Source organism: Genypterus blacodes, unplaced genomic scaffold (assembly GCF_046128005.1).
Source record: "Genypterus blacodes isolate CSIRO-AG114 ecotype Tasmania unplaced genomic scaffold, CSIRO-AGI_Gbla_v1 ptg000030l_1, whole genome shotgun sequence".
NCBI classification, from domain to species: domain Eukaryota; kingdom Metazoa; phylum Chordata; class Actinopteri; order Ophidiiformes; family Ophidiidae; genus Genypterus; species Genypterus blacodes.
This window is the reverse complement of record NW_027466843.1, coordinates 2,327,501-2,347,336: the sequence shown is the minus strand read 5'-3', so window position 1 is coordinate 2,347,336 and position 19,836 is coordinate 2,327,501. Positions and strand designations below refer to the sequence as shown.

Sequence of the window (19,836 nt, the reverse complement as noted above, 5' to 3'; positions counted from 1 at the left end):
GCAATTCAGCCGGACTCATGAGACAGATAAGACGTTCTGTTCATTGAACTTACAATAAACAGAGATATAAAGTAAATATGTAGGTTTTCAAAAGAACTGTGCTAATAATCAACAAGCACGTAAAAAATAAATAATGGAATTTGTTTTTATGTCCTTTCTTTTGTAGTCCTTCCTTCTGTTTTTATTTTTCTACCCTTCCTTCTCTCTTTACTTCTATTATTCCTTCTTTCCTACCCTCTCATTACACCTCCTTTCTTGCTTCCTTTTCTTTTCATTCAATCTGAAAGCTTGTAAATCTTCAAAATTCCCCCCAATGCCGTCACTAAACTCTGCTGTCCTTCATTTTTATTATCTATACTTCCCATTTGACTCTTAAAGACTTTTGGTCCACTTGCTCCTTTGCATTCCCGCTCTGTTACCTGAGTAGCTGTAGCCGTAAGCCTCCAGGCCGATGGCGGGGTAGGGGGAGCATCTGAGGGGCTGAGTGTAGCTGTCACAGGGCAGAGAGAGCATGCGGCCAATACTGAGCAGGCTGCCACGGGAACGCTCATCTACCTCAACCTGTACCTGTCCGTGAAAACATGACATCACCACTGTCATCATCATTTCCCTTGCACTCCCTTCCTACGCGCACACACAAGATTCCTCCGTACCTGAGCCGGCGTGTCTACATTTGGCCCCACATCTCCTCCCGCAGGCATGTTGCTGAGGCGAAGGGCCTCCTCCCTCTCCTCCTTCTCTCTCTTCTCCTCCATCTCCTCCAGCAGTGCCTCTTTGTTGCTTTCCTCCAGGTGCTTCATCAGAACGGCCACAACCACGTTGACGAGCACAAACTGAGCCGTTAGGACGAAGGTGACAAAGTATACGGGAGAGATCAAGGGCAAGTAGGTCAGGCAGTGGCGATCCTGCGGGCGACAGTCTCGCAGTGTGTCCTGGAGAGTACAAGATGAGACGGGATTATGGATGAGGCCTCACATATCCTGGTCTAATTGGAGAGGGATTTGGGAATTTTTTTTCTGCCAGTCAGTAGCTGGCCACCAGACAGACACAGTGGAGGGCGCTGTTTCCTGGCTCACAAGTGACACACTGCTCTGCCCCGGGGCCAAAACAACCTGGACCACCTCATTCATAACCATACTAAATCTGTCTCACACACTCAGCCTGATGTGTGAGCGGAAGCAACTCCCTGGAACTCCAGAGAGAGAGGAGAACAGATACAGGAAGACGACGAAAAAGAGTGAAAGGGGAAAATGTCAGTTGGGAAAGTATGGTATAGTATTGTTTATCTTAGACGGTTTGCTGTGGATTGTCAGAGCAGTGGCCCACTGGTCCGGTCCTTGTACTGCCCTTGGTTTGACCCAATATGGAGCATAAAATATTACCAAACCCCTCTGTTTTTATGACACATTAAGCTCCAACTCCATCCTTTGCCAACAGGAGGAGCTGTTGAGCTAAGAATAAAATCCTCTCAGGACCAATAACACACTATTCTAACCTTCACAGGTTCACGCTCCATCACAAAATGAGTGATCTTCTTCCTGCCCAAGCAGCATCTGTCTCAGACCTGACATGGACATTAATGCACACACACACACATACAGAAAGAGAGAGAAGTAACCTTCATAATGCCATTCCAGTTGTCCCCAGTAGACACCCTGAAGAGTGTGAGGAAAGCCATGCCAAAGTTGTCGAAGGTAGCGTGGCGACTAAGACCCTCACATGGGTTGTCATCCGAACACTCTGGAAAAAGGAGGAATAGAAAAAAAAGAGTGCTAGATAAAAGAGAGCCAAGCAAGGGGAGACAAACGATGGAACTAGGGAGGGAACATTGATTAGAAAACATAATGAATGCACAGGATAGAACGACAAAATCTATACATGTTACATCGTCTACAACCATCTCACCAGTGTCAGCTGAGGCACACGCAGTACATTCCCAAGAATCAATTTACTGTCACGTGTACACACACACACACACACACATACACACACAAACACCCATATGCAAGCATGTACGCACACACTAACCCAGTTTTCCAAAGAGCTCAACTCCCAGAGCAGCATAGATGAAGAACAGCAACATGAAGAGCAGACCCAGATTCCCCACCTAGACACACACATGACACGGACACACAGGTATATATATACAGCATGTGATACAAAGAAAACACACAGAAAAGACACACACACATGCAAACAGATAAAAGCAACCATAGGCAGCCTGCAGAGCTTTAATGCTTTGAAGTGGTTGAATCATTTAACACCTTGGTATCTGAGTTAATCATATGTTTCATGTTAGATTTTAGTCTGAGGTGCTGCACTTTTATACCCCAGTTCCGGTCTGCACCAATTACAGCCACAATTTACTCAAATTACGCTGGATTTCACAGATTCTTCTTATGAGAGGAGATTCAGATGTGCCTGTAAAAACCCACTGGTGACAGAATCACAAGACGCAATCAGCCGCCTACTAATTGGCGGCGGCGCAGACATCTTGTAATTTCACGAGCAGGGATACGAATTGAGAGATGTTGAGAAAAGTGTAAAAGCACTGAATTTAAATGGTTCACAAGACGCAAAACACACATATTGTACAGGAATAAAGCACATAAATAGAGTACCAGTAGTGAACGCTCCCAATGCGAATGAATGAAATTATTATCAGCACACATCAGAACCCAACAGACTCGATTTTACAAGCAGCAATTAGCCAGCCTAACAACTTTCAATACTGTAAACATAAGGTGTGTTCATGCTCATTTCGGTGATTGGGTGACGTTAGTAAATCTGTCAGACGAGGGTCAGAGCCAGACCTGGACCTGGACCTGGACCAGGTCTGTGGAGTCTCACCTGAGGCAGAGCTTGCATCACCGTGTCCAGCAGGGATCGCATTCCCGTCGCCATCTTCAACAGCTTCAGCACTGCAAAATTCACCGTGTCACCTCCCAGAATTAGACATATTATTTGTGTGTGTGTGTGTGTGTATGCTGTTGAGTGTTTGCGTGTGTGTACCTCGTGTTATTCTAAGCACCCTCATGATCCGTATGATGGTGGGGTTGATGGGCAGCGATGCACTCAGGTCTATCTCCTCCAGTGTGATTCCCATGATGGACATCAACACAATGGCTAAGTCAAGCTGGTTCCACCTTGACACACACACACGCGCGCACGCACACACACACACACAATTTCAGTCTTTCTAAGACAGAACATGCATATAGTGTACTGGTGTAAGTGTGTGTGTGAATACCTCTCTTTAAAAAAACGGCGCAGACCAAAAGCGATGAGTTTGAGAATGGCCTCAATGACAAAAACCACTGTGAAGATGTAGTTGCAGTACTTCAGGATTTCGTCCAGATACTGCAGGGCACACACACACACACACACACACTCAACACAGGCTTGCGCTGAACATAGTAACTGCAGTGCAGTACTTGAAGACTGCAAAAACTACTGCATTTCCACTGCAAATACCACTGCAAGTACCACCGCAGATCGCTTCATTATTATGGTTCTAGGACAGGTAGAAGGGGGTTGCCATGGTTACCCGAGGCTGATTGTAGTGCTCCATACTCATGGTGAGGAGATTTGTGAAGATGATGATGGTGATGAAGAGATCCAGGTAGTGGCTGGTGCACACGGTGTGTATGGAGCGACGCAGTGGGGAGTAGTCTGCATAATATGGTTTCTCCAGGGCCCCTGTGAGACACAGACACACACACACACACACACACACACACACACACACACACTCATAAGGCCATTAAAATGTTTCCGAAGGAAAAATATGACATGGGCTGTGAAGTCACTGATGAAGTAAGTGCCAACTAGTGTGTTACTCTGCGCATAACTGTCCATGTGTGTGTGTGTGTGTGTGTGTTTGTGTGTGTGTGTGTGTGTCTACAGAAAAAGTGCCACATCATGAATTCCATCCTATCCATCACACACACTCGCACACACACGCACACACACACACACACACACACACAGACACACACAGACACACACACACACACACACACACACACACACACACACACACACACACACACACACACACACACACACACACACACACACACACCATGGCACCTCAAGGTGTCTTTGGGCAAAAACCCTTGCTGTCTGCTGCCAGACATTTAACTAAGAGGAAAGCATTACTGGAGATTAAACTGCAGAGAGAGAAACAGTCGGACAGGACGAATGAGACAGAAATTGGAGAGAGACAGAGAGAGACAGAGAGAGAGAGAGAGAGAGAGAGAGAGAGAGAGAGAGAGAGAGAGAGAGAGAGAGAGAGAGAGAGAGAGAGAAAGAGAGAGGTCTGAGCTGGCCAGAAACCTTTGTGTGTGTGTGTGTGTGTGTCTGTGACAGTAATCTATGCAGAAATGATGCATGTATTCATGCAAAATGTATGCAGAAAAAGAGGTTTGTGATGTGAGTGTGTAATATTACATGCGTGTGCCCGAGCTGCATATCAGTGTGCTCACTACTGCTGTTAATACAGTTTGTGATCTTCACCTCTCGTTTACCTCTCTCCCTCCCTCCCTCGCTCGCTCACTGACTGACCCCTTCTCTCCATCACACCTTCCATCCAGCCATCCCACCCCTACCCGTCCCCCGTCCCCCTTACTTCTTCGCCTCTTCTCCCAGCGCTTCTGTCGCTTCTCCTCCCTGATCCGGGCCTCCTCTTCCTCCTGCTGCTGCCGACACTTGTGAAAGTTTTCCACCACCACACCCACAAACATGTTGAGTACAAAGAAGCTGACGATGAGGAGGAAAGAGATGAAGAACAGCAGCATCCACGGGTTGTTGTTCCTTATTGGCTGCAGAGAGAGAGAGAGAGAGAGAGAGAGAGAAGGTGCACAGGAAAAAATGGGAAGTGGGGGTTAGCAGAGAGAGGAGAGATGGGGAAGAAGAAAAGCAGAGAACATAAACAAGAAGACAAAGAAAGTCCTGAGTCAGCAGCACTGTCACCGCACATTTATTTATCTATCTGCCTCTTTTCCTTACACCCTACTCCTCTCCTGAGGCATTTTTACTTTCCCCTGTGAGACAAAAGGCACAAATGGTGTCTGAGACTCACACAAACACACCACAGGGCAGAGAATTACCGAGAATACACACCGGCTGAGATGGTCGTGCATCTCTTGCCTCACACTCCTCTCCCTCTCCCTCTGTGTGTGTGTGTGTGTCTTTCCTCACCTGCTGGTCCACTCCAACAGCGTCCAGGCCGTCATACATGATGCTGACCCAACCGTCTTTACACGACAGCACAAACAGTGACATCAGCGCCTGTAACGGGTGACAGACAGTGACACGGCTCGTCATGGCAGCAGAGGGTTTCTCCCTACGTCACCGCGTCGCGTGGCAGCGTGTTTATGTTGGCATGCTGGCAGGTGGAGCTCCTTCTTTAAAGTCTGCTGTCACAACTTGTCAACTGTGGGATTCATCATTGATGTCCCTCCTTTTATTCATTGTGTTACTTGTTCTGGTGCGCTAAATGATTTGTGCTTTGGATTCCACAACTGTCAAATCACGAGGGAGGAGACGACAGGCAATGATAGGGTTCAAAGTCAAATCAGGAAACTTCACATTGGTAATCCAAATGATTTATTTTACTTATCCATATCATTTGTGTGCGTGTGTGTGTGTGTGTGTGTGTGTGTGTGTGTGTGTGCGCGTGCGCGTGTGTGTGCGTGTGCGTGTGCGTGTGCGTGTGTGTGTGTGTGTCTGTGTGTGTGCGCGCGCGTGAAAACAAACCTGTCCCAGATTGTCAAAGTTGTACTTGCGTCGAACCCAGCGATGGCCTGCCTCCAGGCACATTGTTTTATTGGTAATGTTAGCAACATCGAACCCCTCACAGTGGAAGAACTTCCCCTTAAACAGCTACACACACACACACAAACAAACACACACACACAAAAACACACACACACACACACACACACACACACACACATTACATATCAGATCGCTAACTGTAACATTATGTGAACAGAGCGAGCAAGGAGATGGGACTGATATAAGTGATGTAATAGTGTTTGTGGCAGCAAAGGTATTCAGAAATCCATTTTGTTTAGAAGCCCAGCAGGAAGGCTTTTTCAGGACAATGTGCTCCTGCATTAATACTATTAAAGTATTTGTTTCCACATAATGTCCTGTGCATGCATTAAATTTGTGGAGCGGCAGAGCTGCAACAGAAAGAGAGAGAGGACACAGAGGAGCCATTCCACTGGATGTTACCGCTCTGGAACACTGAGGCTTTTTCAAATACAATAGACGGCAAATGAAACATGTGCTGTGTACTGTATATGCATACATTGTAAAAGCATTTTTACCTGGACTCCTAATATTCCAAACACTATGAAAAATGCACAGCAGATGAGGACGATATTCCCAATCGGTCTGAGAGACGTGATCAGCGTCTCTACCACCAGTTTCAGACCTGGAGCTCGACTTATCACCCTGCAACACACACCGACACATCACACAGGTAGAACCGAAAAACACTTAAATGAATCAATATCAGCATCTCCCACGCGTCTACCTCAGTGGCCGCAGTGTCCGGAGCAGACGGAGGACACGAAGGATGCCTAAGATGCGGTTTCCACCTGCTGACGCAATGGAGACCAAGATGTCCACCATTGACACAAACACCAGCAGGCCGTCTAAGACATTCCAACTGCTTTGTAGATACACACCGTTCCCAAAGTACAGGCCCATAGCAACCACCTTGACCATACACACACACACACACACACACACACACACACACACACACAGAGACACCCAGCAAAATTACTAAACTAATATGAGGCAGGAAGATGAGACAGAAAGTAATTCATCCCTGCACTATGGAGGAAAATTGTTTTAGTCTTTATGTGAAAGGAGAAAGTGACATTGGAGTGAGGAGCTCTTTGGAAAAGCTGGATTGTACCTTGATCATCATTTCCCCTACAAAGATCACAGTGAAGATGTAATTGGACACGCTGAGGAAGATCCGCTCCTGTGACACACAGAAACACATGCATCAACGTAACAGCTTCATGTCGCCGCGGCCCCGGACTCTTATTACCACCTGGAAACTAATTACGCAGCGAGCCGGCAATATATCCAGGACGCTACGACCCCGATCCATTATGAGTATGATAGAAAAACAAAAACAGAGCAGGGACAGAACATAATCACGCTTCTTATAGTAACTGCAAGCAGCATTGTGTGTGTGCACGTGTGTGTGTGTGTGTGTGTGTGTGTGTGTGTGTGTGTGTGTGTGTGTGTGTGTGTGTGTGTGTAGATACCATGCTGTTAGACTGTATGTCGGGTCTCTCCAGCGCTATGGTTATACAGTTGAGGAAGATGAACAGGAGGACGACATGATCGAACATCTTGTGACCTATGACCTTCTGACACCACACCCTGAACCTGAGACAGCGAGAGACAGAGACAGAGAGAGGGGGGCCGAGGGGGAGAGAGAGAGAGAGCGAGAGAGAGAAAGAGAGAGGGGAAGAGAGACACCAATTCATTAAGCGACGTCACGTCTCTCTTGTAATCCTTAACAATCAAATTGATCAATCAGCTTTTTTCTTGGTGTCCTATCCTCCTCTTCCTCATGTTCACTCTGCTGGTGTTGCTTTCTTTATCCGTCACAAAGCACCTCCAGCTTTTCCCTGTTCACACTTTTCCAGCTTGTTGTTTGCTGCTCACTTATCAGCGCTGTGTAGTGCAGCAGTGGTGTGAGGGATCAAACCCTGCTCAGCTGCTCTTTCTAAGGGCCACCGCCTCGCTGTTGTGTTTGTAATACTTTCCATTTGACAATTCCCAAATAAAAACAAACACAAACAGTGGGAAATTTGTGACAAAAGACAAATTCAAGGGGAAATAAAACGATAAAGGGCTGATGACTGATGACTGATGACTGATGACTGATGACTGATGCCCCCTCCCCCCTCTGGCGCGAGCCTAACACAGCAGCCAGGCGTGAGGTGACAGAGCCGCGTGAAAAAAAAAGCCTGGTTGGGACTAAAATAAGAGCGAAGCTGAGAGAAACATTCACTCTGCCATGTTGAAGGACATGAAACAGGCAGAGAGTCCATCCATTTTGCTCCTGTGTTTTATTTTTTATTTTTTATTTTGCTTTCGAGGTTTGCCACAGTAAATGAAATGTTATGGTGCAGGGGATCGAAAAATGACATCAGGCCTATACTTACATGTTAACAAACACACAACATACGGTATATATGTGTGTCACGTCTTTGCATTGAATGCGTTCTCCTGTCATTCCCCATCAAATTCCAATTCATGAATTCTGAACTTTGCACAACCCTGCTGCACACACTGAACCGTAAACTGCATCCTTCACACATGTCGCTGTGCGGACTATGAATCTTCACACGGCCACTCATGACAATTTCATGAAGGTTTCAGTGCCTGCGTGTGTGTATGCGCGCGTGTGTGTGTGAGTGTGTGTGTGTGCATGTGTGTGTGTGTGTGTGTGTATTTACCGGTTGTGTGGAGAGAACACATAGAGGGCCCACTCTTCATGCTCCAGGCACCACTGAGGCTCATATGGCTCCAGTATCTTCTTCAGCTTTTTACATAAACTCTGAAGGGAGCACACACACACACACACACATACACACAAACACACACATCACATATGTACACTTCACAAGCTCATATACACAACAGAATGAGGGATACGACTTTGTTTCAATCAAGGTCTTTTGAATAGTGAAATAAAAATAATTGATTATCATATTAGTCGCTTTTATCTTTTTGCTGCTCTGTCTCACTGTAAAATGAATAAATTTGCATTTTTAACAGACAAATCAAACACACTTCAGATGTCACTCAGTCTGGAATAGTTCCTAACACCATAAGTTGGATCCCTTGTGATTTTACTTTGGTGGATATTCACTCATATTCCTTTTAGTGCTTTTTACATAGCAGCCTGTGCACATCGACATTACAGCCAAGATCTCAGCAAGGATTTTTGAACCGTGCTCTACCTTGTTTGTGACACAAATCCGGCAAGTTCTAAATTTAACTCCGTTAGGTGAGTGACAACGCGCCGCATTCCTTTGGCTTTTTCTAGGACACAATCTGTGACTCCTCCAGATGATGAGCAGAGTGAACACTCCCTCACAAACACAACACGCCATCAACACACTTTCCTCCCGACATCACACACAGAAGCCTGACCTGCACCTGTGTTTGTTCATCTGTAAAAAAATGACTGAATACATTAAAAAATAAAACAAACAAACACACGCATCCTGACTCACCTCCTCATTCTCTTCGTCGTCCTGATCGGCGTCGTAATGAGCTGTCAGGGGAGTGTCGTCGTGGTGATGCTCAGAGAGGTGAAAGGTGGTCCCGTTGCAGTCGGTAGGGTAGAGGGCCGGCACCTGCAGGAACTCGGACTGGTCCAGAGACTGCTCTCTGCTGCTGGGGTAGGAGCTGGTGTGGGTGTCAGACAGCAGAGACTCCATCTCGCCCGACTGGCTCCTCCTGTGCAGACTGGGGGCTCGACCGTTGCCGGTCCAGCTGGAGCGCCGGCTCTCCGGCACGCTGTCCCACGGAGACTTTCAGGACAACAAAAACACGGCAAAGCGCACTGTTTAGACCAACAGCTGCACACAGTCATGTCACAGTGAAAGGCCACAGTAGCATTTCCTATGGAATCATGGGAGTTATTACCCCCTACTGCCGTTTAATGAAACAAGAAGGAAACAAAAACGCAGACCTAAGGATTATCACTTTAAATATATCTTCCTCTTCACCATCTCAGTGCTTCTGTGAAGTACTTTCTTTAGCTGTAAGTGCAAATTATATGGAGTTGGTTTGTTGTGTAAGACTCACCGGAGACCTCTGCTCCAGGCCATTGATATCCATAGAGATGCCACTGGCGCGACGTGATTGGCTGGAGTTTATAGTGGGTGTGGCTGCAGTGTGTGTGATAACAGGCAACGAAGGAGGGCAGGGCATGGAGGCTTTTGGGTTCAGGAGACCATTGGGGCTCAGTATCATGGATTGTATCTTGAGCTCTACACACAAACACACACACACACATAAATCTCTGCCGAGGGATTGTGGGATTGTCTGTATTTCCTCAGATGATGTAAGAGCTTCTACCTGCAGCGTACAGCTCTCTCAGCTTCTCCTCTTCGTCATAAGAGAGAGACAGCCTCTCGTCATCTCCCTCAGATCTGCTGGCGTCACCCTTAGCACGCGCACACACACACACACACACACACACACAGCATGAGTGTCATCACCAACCCGAGCAGCACCAACACCTTCCTGTCATATAAGTGAAAAATCTGAGGTCGGCAAGACTTAAGAGAGAGCGACAGAGGCCGAGAGACACAGAGCGAGAAAGGAACCGGCGCAGAGGATCTCTAGCGTTCTGTAGTTGAGTTATGTGCATGGCTTTGGCGGCGATCTCCTGTAGTCACGCCAATAAAGCTTTACAGAATTTAATTAAAATACACACTAGAAAGATGGAGGCTGGCGGGTTTGGAACAGGGTCTGTGTGTGCACTGATATGTATGTGTATATGTATGTGTGTATGTGTGTGTGTGTGTGTGTGTTTGTGTGTGTGTGTGTGTGTGTGTGTGTGTGTGTGTGTGTGTGTGTGTGAGCGAGTACTCTCTCTGATGCTAGAGATAAAGGGTGCAAACTAAACAACAAAAGCTCACCAGCTGTGAATGGCAGGCGATATCAAACACATCCCTACACTGGAGAGTTTGGCGTGTGTGTCAGAGAGCGAACAAGAGAGAGACAGAGAGAGAGAGATGGCGAGATGAGAGCGGGAGAACAATCGAGTAAGAAAGAGAAACAGAGAGATGGAACGAGCGAGATAGAGGGAGGCACAGAGACGAGGAAGGATGGTGGAGATTTTTCTCAAACAGGCAGCTTTGCTATCAGCACAATGCGCCGCAATTATTCTCTCTCTCTGTGTGTGTGTGTGTCAGCCTCGGGCCTCTGGGCAGCACGGGGGGAAAAAAAGCAACTTTGCCCTTACTTCAGCTTGAAACCCCTCCACCAAAATGGCCACGAGCAGATTGAAGAGGACATAGTTGCCAAAAGTCATGAGGGCCACAAAATACAGAGCGGCGAGGGGCGAGGTGGATGCCATTCCATTATAGAGAACCGCATTCCAGTCCTCCTGCGTCAGGATCTGCAGGCGGGGTGGGAGACGTGTCAGAAATATGCAGCCAAATCACAAAATGAACCAGACATACAGTACGACACAAAGCGCGTCGGCAGCAGCTGTTCTAAGCATTTAGCCACAGATTCTTCTATTTTTTTTTTTTTTTCTCATTGACAATTGACGAGTAATGGCGCTCATCACCACTAAATGAGCTCCTGTGAAGTGCAAGTGTCATTCCTCTTCCTCCCCTCATCTTGTGAAGTGTACATCACCTGCCTACTGGGAGCTTTGTCAAATTTTGCAATAAAATTGAGAGGGAGCGCGACCAAATTGGAGCAAATGAAATAATGGGGGGGAAGAGCAGCGGAGCAACGGCTTTGCTAGGAACGGCAGCTGCAGTTTGAATGTCATCCCAATTAATTCAACAGTATTTCATCAGCGGGAAGATTGTTGTAAATTAAGTCGTCGCAAAACAAAGCACTGGTGTGTGCAGACACAGGGGGGGGAGTGTGTTTGTCTAACCTGGAACACAGTAACTGTCGCCCAAAGGAGAGAGTCAAAGTTCTTTCTGTCAGGTAAAGTGTCTCCGCTGTCGTGTCGCAGGCCGAATTTACAGCCAAACAGGTGCATCCCCAAGATACTGCAACACACAAAACACACACAAACTATAGGAACATGTCATCTTTGGTGCTCAGTTTATTAAGATAGATACTGTCCAAGGTCAGTGGGAGTGTTTGTTGTTTGTTTGTTAGACAGTGAAGTAGAGAATACCTGAATATGAATATGAACAACATCAGCAACATGGAGAAGGTGGCCACATTGTCCATAGTCTTCATCAGCACCACCAGCTGCCTCCTCAAGGCGGGAAGAAACCGGACCAGCTTCAAAACTCTCAGCAGACGGAAGGTACGCAGCACAGACAGACCTCCCTCTGCCTCGCCCGCAATCTCCCACACACTAACACACACACACACAAACACACACACACACACACAACAGGCAGATTATACACATAACGTCAAAGCAGCTTTTCAGCAGCAAACAAATCATAATCTACTTATATTCAGATGTAGCTCTTTTGAATCTACGGGCATTTCTATTTTGAATCTACGTCCCAGTCGAGGAAACGCTCAAACGTTTTTCTCATGTGATGTGGCAACCGAAAGGCAGGAATTGGGCCAAATCAACAGAGAATACAGAAAGTAGAAGTGGTGCAGACTGGCCGAGCGCTCAAGCAGAGCTGTATTAATTCATCTTGTAGTGAATAATGGAGTAAATACGGAGTTGCTGGACATAGAGTGCAGCCGTTTGGCCACAAAACACAAAACACACTGCCAGACTTCATTCAGTCCCACGATTGAGAAGAAACCTGGAATGAACTGCTGAGCCAACATGCTGCGTCAGGACCATACAGACTTTCCTTTTCCTTTATACAAATGATCTCTGACCATTTATAAGTCTTGTCAAGTCCTGCACAGGGTTTGAGCTAGAAAGACGGCAGATAAGAAATCCGACCGCATTTTCCTAAGAGCTGTTTGCCATCCAACTGGAAACAAACGGCAGACGGAGCTGAGTGGCTTTCTCTCTCATTAGCTAAATCAGTTCTGTTCACTTGATGAAGAGTCGCTGCCTCTCAGCTCTTAATTCGCTAAACACACCTAAGAGCAGGGAGAGATAGGAATATGTGCTGCTTTGATACTTCAGGACCAGGATTGAGAACCACTGGCACAGATAATAGACTCATTTGAGATTAATTTCACTTCAGAGCAGCTGGCTGTCGGGGGACTTGACAAATAACTGAAGTCATTTTCAGGACACTACAAACCGACAAAGATCCCTTGGGAGGAGTAAAGATTGCGTGTGCGCCTCGGAGGAAGAGGGGCATTAACAAATCTGGCTGGGATGCGATTCAAAACACCTCGCGATGACGTTTGAGAGATTGGAAAGCAATTTATGTTCTCATTTCAATGGCAGCTCTCGCTCTGACCCTCGTGTGTGTGAAACGCTGTAAACGGTCCCCACCTGATGATGACTATGACACTGTCGAAACCGTTATAAGGGTTCTTGATGTAGCCGAAGAGCCCGAGAGTCAGGAGCTTCAACAGCATCTCCAGGCCGAAGAGGCTGGTAAACACCATGTTACTGATCTCCAGAATATCTGTCAGCTCCTGTGGCTGAGGGAAAAGGGGAGGAGGAGGAGGTGGAGAGGAAGATAGCACAGAGAGAAAATGATGGACTGTCATTGTCGAGTGCTGCCGACTCCTCGTGTCAGGACCTTCTAAACTGTTTGGAGGCTGCGGCGCCGGCAGCTTTGCACGCGTAGCGGAGGCGGCCGAGCCAGCAGCAGAACAAAGAGGGGATAGAACCCTCAACAACACGGGGAGGAGAGGGTTAACATTTCTGCACAAATCAGGCCTCGCTCATTCATACAAGGGTTGACTGATAGGTGCTGGACATTAATATTACACAGTACACACCTCATTTATCTGTTTGTGTGTGAAAAGCATTTGTTATTTGCTATTTTCTGACATTTCTCGGACATAATCGTTCAAAAGTAAAGGATTAATTAATTGAAACTAAAAGGTCACCAGTTCCTCTGAGGCAGGGAATTCTATAAACTCATCTTTACATTTTCCATATCCTTTTTTTCCCCTGCAGACAAATTAAAAGTAGATAAATGTGTTGGGAGTTTATTCTGATATGTTATTCTTGTGTGTGTGTGTGTGTGTGTGTAATGTATTCTATGTATTCTGTGTGCAGAATGAAATGAAATTAATCATTTAACTGAACAATGAGCAATTTCAATACATCAACCTGGACTTTGAGAAATTAATAAAACAGCAATTCCGTTTAGTAAATGGGACAAATTGGTTTGCAGGAAATTCAAATAAGTATTGAAGCTTTACAGACTGTTCACATCCGTCTGTTATTGTTCAGTACATGGCCACACGCATTCTTCCTGTCTCACACAGTTCCTTCTATTGACCAGTCACAATACTTGTCCTCTTCCTCCTCCTCCTCCTCCTCCTCCTCCTCAGTTTCTTTCACGCACGCTCACCCTGCTTCACCATGCCTCTCTCTCTCTCTCTCTCTCTCTCTCTCTCTCTCTCTCTCTCTCTCTCTCTCTCTCTCTCTCTCTCTCTCTCTCTCTCTCTCTCTCTCTCTCTCTCTCTCTCTCTCTCTCTCTCTCTCTCTCTCTCTCTCTCTCTCTCTCTCACCCTCTCTCTCTCTCTCTCTCTCTCTCTCTTTCTGCCGTCCCAGGGTCACACTTTAATTAACACTTCACGTCTTATGAGTTTCTCCGTCTCTCTCTGATACACACACACACACACACACACACACACACAGAGAAGAGACACACAGATGCACTCATGAGCGCACACACATTGTGATCCCATATGCTCAGCGCTGTAAGTGTTGATTGGAGGGTAAGGTTATTGACTCCACCACACACAGTCATTAACACAACCAATTTCAATCAGCAGCCACATCCAATCTGCAGCCAGCACACATAGTTTAACACATGCCAAAGTACGCATACACACACACACACACACACAGAACAAAACACAACAAAACACAACAAAACACACAGCTACCCCACTTACCTGTTCGTGGTACTCTATCCCCATTGACAGCGTGTTAATAAGGATGGCAATCATAATTCCTCTGTTGAAGTATCTGCTCCCAACAATTAGTTCCAGTTTGGCTCTGAGTCCTGCCCAGCAACGCACGCACAGCCTCCTCTTTGGCTCAGACACTTGTCCATCAGCGCGGCAGGGACTGTTACAGCGGCATGGACTATGACAGGGGCTGTTGCCATGGCAAGGGTTGAGGTGCCCACGCTGCTGGTCTTCATGTTGCTCATCACCATTTTCATTGTCATTGATTTGGTTGTAGTAGATGCAGTAGGGGCACCCGGAGGAATCCCCTGGGACTTCTCCTGGCAGTGGTAACGCAGGTTGTCCACCGCTCCCACCTGCATGAAGGGAGAGGGGAGGGGAGAACACAGACACCCTTAACTCACACACACGCTTGCACAAAGGTTTAGCAAATAGCTGCTGTGTGGTACTTAGTGTAGACACGCTGTCGTTCAATGTATCGTCTGTTTGTCAGAGCACAGACGCCTCCTTTTAAGCAGGAAAAAATCAATAACTTGGAAGCTAGTGTGCTTCTGGGATTCTTTGAGGAGAGCGAGTTCTTTTATTAGAATAGGGACGCGTGTGTGTGTGTGTGTGTGTGTGTGTGTGTGTGCGTGTGTGTGTGTGTGTTCGGGGGAAGGGGCGTGTCGCGAAGCGGGACTAAAAATTTCCCCAGCATTTATCAGCAGGCAGCTCTGGAGGCTCCAATGACAAAAGAGAAAACAGTACTTGGTGATTTGTCATCACAATTACAAGAAATTCATGTTTCATGGGAGAGACCAATATAGTAAATCCATTCAACTTCTCTGCTGTGCGTCTAAAGATAGTTTGAACATTTTCAGCCAGAAGATTCACTGCAAGTGATTTTGAACCTTAATGGCTTTTTGCTCACAGTGCTGATTGTGTCTGTGTGTCTCAAAGCTGCAATTAGTGATTCGAATTTTAAGTATTAGTATATTAGTATAAGACATGGAGATAATATTAAGATATTCTCTTACTGCCTCCTACATAAAACCTCTGTTGCTCCACGTTATAATCAAACTGTGGACCTTTCATACCTCTGGAATCACAACTTTGAATAAAAGCTTTACTGATCATTATTATGAATGACTCGTCTTTCATATGACAGCCTGCCATTAATGCAGCGTCTGACCTTTAAAACGAAACGTAAGTCCTTATACAGAGTAAAAACCAGAGCTATGAGTTTGATTTCTTTGTGGAAGTAAGTGTGGGTGTGAATAGTTTAATAATTTCAAATGTATTTCGATCACTGACAAACAACATAACATAAGAAAGTGCAGAATGCAAACGTTGACCTCTATTTATCAGGCATAAGTGTAGAACCTCAACCAAAATAAAGCTGGATTTATGTTACTATGATTAAACAAAGGCCAAAGTTGCAAAGTATAATCAATACCTACAGCAACACCACCGTCATCTAACTGAAGGCTAAACTAAATGACTCGGCATTTAATTATGACACAATCAAAAAAAGTATCAAATAAGAGATCCTCTATTTAAATCCTATGGCTTAAACTTTATTACAAGAGCATATTGAGGAGAGAAGTCAATATTAGAGCTTCACGGTGTTTGTGTCCAGCTCAGGATCTGATTTGCTCCCTAAAGTAACAATCATTACCAAACGTTATTTGCTGTGTTTTATCGCATCGCAGAAGCTGCTGACTAAACAATTTTGGGAAAGTTAGGAGGAGTTAATGTGCCGTTAGCACCTAATTACAATTTTTGGCAACTGTTAAGTTACATTGGCCCACTGTAAGCATTGTTTCTTGCCACTGCATTAAATGATGCGAGTGCAGCAAAAAGCTTTTTTATTTTACAGGATTCCAGATTTGCTGATAAATCTCTCACCAACAAACACAAAGTAACTGGACTACAGTACATACTAAAATATGTATGCTCTGTGCAAACACACACACACACACTTTTCTGACCGTGTTCCAGCACAAGCTGCGGTAGTCTGTTGACGGTCTCCACGGCAACCTTGCTCTTCTGGCCCTTGCCCTTTGCATCCAGGTGAGTGAGGAGCGGAGATATGATGGGGTAATTAAAGCCGTTTCCCACATTGCGTGCAGGAGGCTCAGCCGGAGGTTGATGATGCCGGTGGTGGTGATGATGATGATGATGATGATGATGATGCTGTTGATGACGATGATGATAAAGCTCCTGGAGGTGTGAGAGGTCGTTGGGGACGTGGCCCGAGTGTCGGTGCGCTAGGCCGTTCATCTCGCCGACTCTGCCTGCTCTGACAGACCTGCTGACTCTGTCTCTCTGGCAGACACACACACAGTGGCAGTGTGTGCGTGTCCGTGCATAGTAGCGGGAGAGCCTTCGCCACACCTTGCGGCCCAGGTGTGCCAGGTAGCGAATGATCTCCTCGTAGCAGCTCCCTGGCTGGCTGTCGCTGGCCAGTGTGGAAGTCGATTGGTGAAGCTGGCGGGCACGCTGCTCTGATTTCATTAAGGCGTGTTCCCTCTGCTTGGTTTCTGAAAACTGGGTTGCTATGACAACCAGGCACAGGTTGATCATGAAGAAGGAGCCCACCTAGTCATGTCAACACACATATTACACAGCGCTGTAACACGTAGTACACACGCCTTGATTTTATTGGTGCAGCTCATTCACTTTGTCTGTGTATGTGTGTGTGTGCGTGCGTGCGTGCGTGCGTGCGTGCATGCGTGTGTGTGTGTGTGTGTGTGTGTGTGTGTGTGTGTGTGTGTGTGTGTCTGTGTGTGTGTGTGTGTGTGTGTGAATACTTACTATGATGAGAAAAATGAAGTAGATAAAGTTGTAGAAGGAGTGTGCATCCATGACGTAATACATGATGTCCACCCAGCCTTCTAGAGTAATTACCTGGATACAGAACACACACACACACACACACACACACACACACACACACACACACACACACACACACACACACAGAGCCATAACAGTGATGACAGATGTGTGCATTATTATGATGTAATCTATTAGATATATCATTCTCTTGACTGTATTGCATATTTAATACGTACCTGGAAGATAGCAATCCATGCATATCCAATGTTATCAAAGTTGATGGCTCCTTTGTGTGGGTTCACTTCCCCGGCTCGACATTCATTGTAATACTGGTACCAGTTCACACACGACGCCGACTCAGTCGCTGTGACCTCCACCTCCGGTCGGGGCTCCTCGGCGGCCAGGAAGCAGGAGGTCCCGCCCACGCGGCGGCGAGGCACATCAGAGCAATGCAGCATCCCGTTTTCTCTCTCCGTGGAGCAGATGAAGGGGTGATCTTCAGAGCCGTCCGGCCGATAGTATCCACTCAGGAAGGAAACGTTGTATCTTCTGCAGAGGGAAGAAAGGTGAAGACGATTAAGCACCAGCAGGGTTATCCTGTCAAAGGTGGACGTGGTTAAAGAGTACAAGTTAACTCAAGTTTCGGCTCTTACACTTCCTTCAAGTGGTTTAGGTTGAATTTGTAATGTTCAGGCGTAATTGTTTGATATCTGGGCGTATTTATAATGCAGTTGTTTAGATTTCTGTGCTTGCCCTCTAATGTGACCTGGAGACAGCTGAAGAGTTCTGCGGTGAGGAAAACAGAAGCAGCATAACAGCTCTTTGCCCCTCGGTTTCAAAGTATATTTTGTATTTTGCAGAGTAATATTTTGTTTATTATCAGAGGAGAGATGAGCAGCTGCTGCAGGAAGCTTTGGACAGGAGTCTGACAGGCCCTGGTGATCACCCACAGGGGCAAAACACTGAAGTTCAGACACACTTTTCAACAACACAGCAACACTTTAGAGGCATATTTCGCTTGGGAAATGTCACTGAAATAGACAAATAAACAGACAAGACAGCGTTGCGTACAAAACACTGTGGTCTGTGGTTACAATAAACAAAGAATCAGACGTACAAAAGTGATACAGATCAAATAAAAGAGCTTGATTTTCCCTCTGATTGTGATGTCGTACATGAACTCTAAGAGGGAAACAAATCATAGTAAAACAATAATTACTTTCATTACTTTGACTGAACAAATAATGAGCCCGAAGAATGTGTTTGTGTACAATTTAACATCAGGTCCCGCCCACACCAGCGAGGAAGAACAGAGAGAAATTGCGATTTACAAACAAACCAGCGCCAAAGAATGAAACCTGAATCGAGGGAGACAGACAGCGGTGCAGCGGAGATAATCAGGCTTTATTATCTGAGCAGATGTGAGGTCAGCAGGTGAAGATGATGCTATCTGATATGATGTGTGTGTGTGTGTGTGTGTAGGCGTGTGAGTAGAACGACAGGAGGGATTAAGCGAGAGAGAGCAGGAGTGACAGTGAGACCCTGAAGGTTTTTGTTGAAACAAGCGCCGAGGCCTGAACCAACCCCCTCCCCTACTCTCACGCACGCACGCACGCACGCACGCACGCACGCACGCACGCACGCACGCACGCACGCACGCACGCACGCACGCACGCACGCACGCACGCACAAACCCAAGCTTAAACACAGATTAATCACTTAGCCTACTTAATCCTTTGATTTGTGCGCTCTCCTAACACTGATTGTGTCTCTGATGCCTGGAAATGCATTTACACTTTTACTGCCTCCCAGACGGATCTGAGTGGAGAACAAACGAGCTCAGATACTCCATCGTATTGATCATCTATTAGGAATAATCGCTTGGTGAGCGACGGGCAAACTTTGACACGGGGCTCAGACGGAACTAAGCCCGGGCGTTGCTCTCAAAGGGAGACCTTTGTTGTGACATTTGACGGTTACCATAGCAACTTACATCTTGACATCCTCTCCCAGGAAACAGCGGTTCCTCAGGAGCCCCGCCCACAGCTGCACGCCGACGATGCCAAAGATGAAGAAGACAAAGAAACACAGCGCCAGCACGTTGCCCAGCATGGGGAGCGTATCTAGGAGGAGTGTCACCAGGATACGCATACCTATCAACACACACACACACACACACACACACACACACAATTAAACAAACACTGAAACACAATAAGCAACTCCACAGTAATGATT

The 19,836-nt window shown here is 46.4% G+C and overlaps 1 protein-coding gene across 1 annotated transcript in view; it reads right to left on the bottom strand.

Annotated features, from left to right (window-relative positions):
- LOC142994685 (voltage-dependent T-type calcium channel subunit alpha-1H-like) overlaps nt 1-19,836 on the bottom strand; it is a 33,513-nt gene that overhangs the window by 2,575 nt on the left and 11,102 nt on the right. The window contains 28 exon segments of the mRNA XM_076145496.1: nt 420-567; nt 654-932; nt 1,619-1,740; nt 2,029-2,107; nt 2,851-2,921; nt 3,013-3,146; nt 3,251-3,360; nt 3,548-3,699; nt 4,631-4,823; nt 5,203-5,292; nt 5,761-5,886; nt 6,339-6,465; nt 6,548-6,732; nt 6,938-7,006; nt 7,299-7,422; nt 8,502-8,602; nt 9,285-9,616; nt 9,858-10,046; nt 10,135-10,222; nt 11,027-11,182; nt 11,678-11,795; nt 11,927-12,112; nt 13,178-13,329; nt 14,764-15,134; nt 16,749-17,358; nt 17,575-17,667; nt 17,835-18,147; nt 19,592-19,751. Of these exon segments, the coding sequence (XP_076001611.1) occupies nt 420-567; nt 654-932; nt 1,619-1,740; nt 2,029-2,107; nt 2,851-2,921; nt 3,013-3,146; nt 3,251-3,360; nt 3,548-3,699; nt 4,631-4,823; nt 5,203-5,292; nt 5,761-5,886; nt 6,339-6,465; nt 6,548-6,732; nt 6,938-7,006; nt 7,299-7,422; nt 8,502-8,602; nt 9,285-9,616; nt 9,858-10,046; nt 10,135-10,222; nt 11,027-11,182; nt 11,678-11,795; nt 11,927-12,112; nt 13,178-13,329; nt 14,764-15,134; nt 16,749-17,358; nt 17,575-17,667; nt 17,835-18,147; nt 19,592-19,751 (4,878 nt within the window).